Below are 3531 nucleotides of genomic sequence, written 5' to 3'. Positions count from 1 at the left end.
TAAGCTTATCAATCAAATTATCTTTTCCCAACAGTTTATGTGAGAGGCTTTCATAGATTAAACCTTCAATTATGGATTCACCTAGCTTTTTAAACTATCAATAGTTTGAGCCGCTTAAATCAATAACTTTTAGCTCATGTTTAACTCAGATTATAGGTAATAGGGATATAATTCAATATATTTGATATAAATTGTTTTCTCAATGATTTTCGTTTTGCTAACACAGAGGAAGAGAATGTTAAGACCACAACAAAGTCTGCATGATATTCTAAATGTGAATGTGCATGTGTGTGCATGTGCATATAAATGTGTGAGTGTGTGAATGTAAGAAGCAATTATAAAGAGAGAAATACAACGAATATAATCAAAGAAAGTGGAGAGAGAGGGGGAGAAGAGAGAGAGAAGAGAGAGAGGAGAGAGCAAGAATGAAAAAGATATGAGTGAGAGAAACAGAGAGAGTGAGTCAGTGACAGTGTCTGTGCAGGATTATAATGACCAAAAAGAAAACTCAAATGTATGTAATCCTGTGTATTAACTCCAGAATATTCTTGCTTCACCAAAGATTTAGAGAAATCACCATATAAAATGCAGTAAATATATGAAATATGTAAAATGCATTGAAGAATATTCCATTGCAGGAATATAAATATAAGTACTTGACAAAGTGTGGTAACCACTGATTTTATTGCAATAATTCATACAACAAAACTGAAGCAAAAAAAGTATATATATATATGTGTGTGTAAGTGAATATGTGTCTATGTATACATATATATTTATATTTATATCTATATAATATTGTGTGTGTGCATATAAATATATATATATATATATATATATATATATAAATATATATAATGTATATATATATATAATGTATATAAATATATGTATATATATATGTGTGTATATATATATATATATATATATATATATATATATATATATATAGTATGTGCACACACATACTCACACACAGTATTTTACAATTTAATGTTTAACTGAGAAGTTCCAATGATAATATTTTCTGTAATCACCTTTAGTTTTAAGAACTCTGAGAAAAGTTTCTAATAATCTGAGTGATGTTTGTACAAATATTAGAACATCTCTAATAACAGTAACACATGCATGCTTCAAAGCATTGTCTAAATTGGTCACAGGGGAGAGGAGAGCTTATATGAATTGCAATGAGGAATGGAAGAGGCAATGTGCCGAGAGGTAATCCTGCAGAAAATGGAAACCTCATGTATACCACAGGAGAAACGTCTATATGTTTGTGATATTTGGGTGAATATGTACATTTGTAGATAGATGAAAGAAGTATTTTCCTATGGCAGTACAGACACGCACACACACACACACACACATATATATATATATATATATATATATATATATATATATATATATAAGTCAGTAAATAGTGGGGTTGTGTTAATATATATATATATATATATATACACACAAACATAAATATATATACATATATATACTTAGATACATACATATATATATACACACACACACACACATATATGCATATACATATATATATTCATATTTATATACACACATATATATATATGCCCATACATATATATTCATATATATATATATATATATATATATATACATACACACATTCATACATATATAAGTATCCATACATACATATTCATACATACATATATATATATATATATATATATATATAAGTTCATATACATATGAGTGTGTGCATGCATGCGTGTGTGTGTATGTATGTATGTATGTAGATATAAAGCTTTGAATCCAGGTATGGGTTGTCTTTGTTTAAAGCTGACATATATAAATGGTTGGATCCACTACAAAGTGCACTAATGGAAGGAGAATCTAAAAGTTACCCAAAACTATGCGTGTGTTCTTGGAGCATATGATTCTCTTTAGAGAGTGATTTCAATATTTTTGAAGCTTTATATATCTAAAACAACATATGTGTATGCATGTAGATAGAAAATCTTTGACAATGATATCAATGGTTGATGTTCGTGTATGAAGAATAATAAGCTAATGGTTGGTACAAGAGGGAAATAAAAGTTAAAGTGTCCTCAGCATAATGAAGCAGTTTTCTTTTCAATGGATTGTTAATGTAAGCATTTTCAAAGCACTCTGATCCATCTTCCAATAGATTTCTTCAAAGCTTCCACCCATCTGTAACAAACATAAATAAGAAGTATGAGTTAGTGAGATATAAATGTAAAGAAGGAACATGAAACATTGTTTAAAACAAGAAAGAAATTGTTATTAATATCATTATATATAGATATATATATATAAGTGATGAGATAAGAAAAGTGAGAGAACAGATGTTTATTCCATTTGTTGACAGCTGTTTCGTAATATGTATCTGGTTACATCAACAATACTACATAATCCAACATATATATATATAAATATACATATAAGTAATTATTTGGACTTTGGGTATACAGTTAGTAGTATGCTGGAGGATGCAACACAACCAGTTGTACAGTATCCCACCCACAAGGGTCCAATGAGTCAAAAAGATTGTGATGAATAAATACTCTTGTGAACTCCATTTTCTGTTTCACTTATTCATTATAAATATATGTGCTCCAGCATGACCACAGTGAAATGACTGTAAAAAGTAAAAGAATAAAAGAATATAGATACACACACACACACACACATACATATAATTATTTGCATGATCCAATAGACTCGAAGTATTTTAATAATCCTTTCTACTGAAGGCACAAGGCCTTAAAATTTGTGGGGAGGGGACTAGTCAATTACATCGATCCCAGTGTTTCACTGGTACTTAATTTATCAACCCCAAAAGGATGAAAGGCAAAGTCAACCTCAGTGAAATATGGACTCAGAACTTAGCGATGGGTGAAATAATGTTAAGCATTTCATCCAGCATGCTAACGATTCTGCCAGCACACCACCTTGCGATATTTTAATAAGGAGATCAAGGTAGAGTGAATAACCACATACCCATGTATCAACAGTGTGTATATGGACACTCACATACTAGTGTACATACATATTTGTCCTTCCAGTTATGTATATGTATACATTCATATGTACAGACTAAATATACTCATAGCATATGTAAAATCACACAAGGGTATATTCCAGCATACACTCCACAGTCCACATTAGGCTCAAGATCCATCCAATACAGAAGAGTTCTGAGTATAGTGTAGTATAAATAATAACATAAATGGGCTGAGGTTCACTACAGTTGAAGTAATTCTCAGCCCATTTGTGCTATTATATATATATATATATATATATATATATACATAAACACACCCACACACACATATATATATATCATCAGTAAATCACAAATCTGAAAGAGAAGCACACTTCATTATGGTCTGACAAGATATATTTAAAGCTAAGAGCTTTATGGATGCAAAACCCTGGGTAACCCTGTGTGTGTGTATGAGTTTGTGTATGTGCATTTATGTGTGTGGGCATATATATATATATATATATATATATATATATATATATATA

At 29.7% G+C, this 3531-nt stretch overlaps 1 protein-coding gene across 4 annotated transcripts in view; it reads right to left on the bottom strand.

Annotated features, from left to right (window-relative positions):
* Positions 1 to 667: 667 nt before the first annotated feature.
* Positions 668 to 3531, bottom strand: part of LOC106868868 (uncharacterized) — a 361638-nt gene continuing 358774 nt past the window's right edge. For all 4 annotated transcript variants that reach the window (XM_014914318.2, XM_014914316.2, XM_052971228.1 and 1 more), the window contains exon 13: positions 668 to 2190. In XM_014914318.2, the coding sequence (XP_014769804.1) occupies positions 2139 to 2190 (52 nt within the window). In that variant the 3' untranslated portion in view covers positions 668 to 2138. The remainder of the gene's footprint in view (positions 2191 to 3531) is intronic.

This window comes from Octopus bimaculoides, chromosome 10 (genome assembly GCF_001194135.2).
Source record: "Octopus bimaculoides isolate UCB-OBI-ISO-001 chromosome 10, ASM119413v2, whole genome shotgun sequence".
In the NCBI taxonomy this organism is placed as follows: Eukaryota; Metazoa; Mollusca; class Cephalopoda; order Octopoda; family Octopodidae; genus Octopus; species Octopus bimaculoides.
The sequence above is the reverse complement of the archived record's forward strand: the minus strand, read 5'-3'. Positions and strand labels throughout refer to the sequence as shown.